Source organism: Penaeus monodon, chromosome 23, assembly GCF_015228065.2.
Source record: "Penaeus monodon isolate SGIC_2016 chromosome 23, NSTDA_Pmon_1, whole genome shotgun sequence".
Taxonomy (NCBI): domain Eukaryota; kingdom Metazoa; phylum Arthropoda; class Malacostraca; order Decapoda; family Penaeidae; genus Penaeus; species Penaeus monodon.
This window is the reverse complement of record NC_051408.1, coordinates 44,126,495-44,127,141: the sequence shown is the minus strand read 5'-3', so window position 1 is coordinate 44,127,141 and position 647 is coordinate 44,126,495. Positions and strand designations below refer to the sequence as shown.

Below are 647 nucleotides of genomic sequence, written 5' to 3'. Positions count from 1 at the left end.
TCCAGGGAAATGAGAGGGCCAGTTTTAGGCATAATCTGAACAGTTTATTTTACATGATACACACAACACAGTCATCGACAAAAGTGTTACACAGTAATATTTTCCTACACGTGGCGATAAAATGATATGTTACGACATGATGGGGTGAGATGAACAAAACATATAATTACATAAAGCAAAACCGCTTTTAGTAGGTAATTCTTAAGACTACTATACATACACTCACAAAAGAATATATAACTTTATACAAAATATCGTGCTATTCTGTGCCCTCGGCCCCGCAGCGCCTGGAGGATTTAAATGAGCGAGTACAAGGGTTTCTTGGTCCAGCGCAGGGGGATGGAGAGATTCCGGGCGATCGCCAGAGAGCGGAACTTGTTATGGCCCAGCAGGGCGATGGCGCCGCCGCAGTGCTCCTCGACGGCCAGCAGCAGACTCTCCCCGATCTCTTGTCTCCACGCCTCGGCCTCCTTCCTGGTGTCTCTCCACGTGCTGTAGGCGTTGCCTTTCTTGTTGGCGCCGTCGGTATGCTCGGCGAGGTAGAGCGCCCACGCAGGCGGGAGGGCGGCCTTGCGCGCGCCGGAGAGGAACCGCCACAGGTCGGTGACGACGCCTGCGGGCGAGGCAGCGGACGGATCGAATTACGT

General features: G+C 52.6%; 1 protein-coding gene across 1 annotated transcript in view; it reads right to left on the bottom strand.

The window, feature by feature from the left end:
- Positions 1 to 22: 22 nt before the first annotated feature.
- The window catches only part of LOC119588326 (carbohydrate sulfotransferase 5-like), a 14,031-nt gene continuing 13,406 nt past the window's right edge, over positions 23 to 647 (bottom strand). Inside the window, exon 10 of the mRNA XM_037937016.1 lies at positions 23 to 613. Within this exon, the coding sequence (XP_037792944.1) occupies positions 297 to 613 (317 nt within the window). The 3' untranslated portion in view covers positions 23 to 296. The remainder of the gene's footprint in view (positions 614 to 647) is intronic.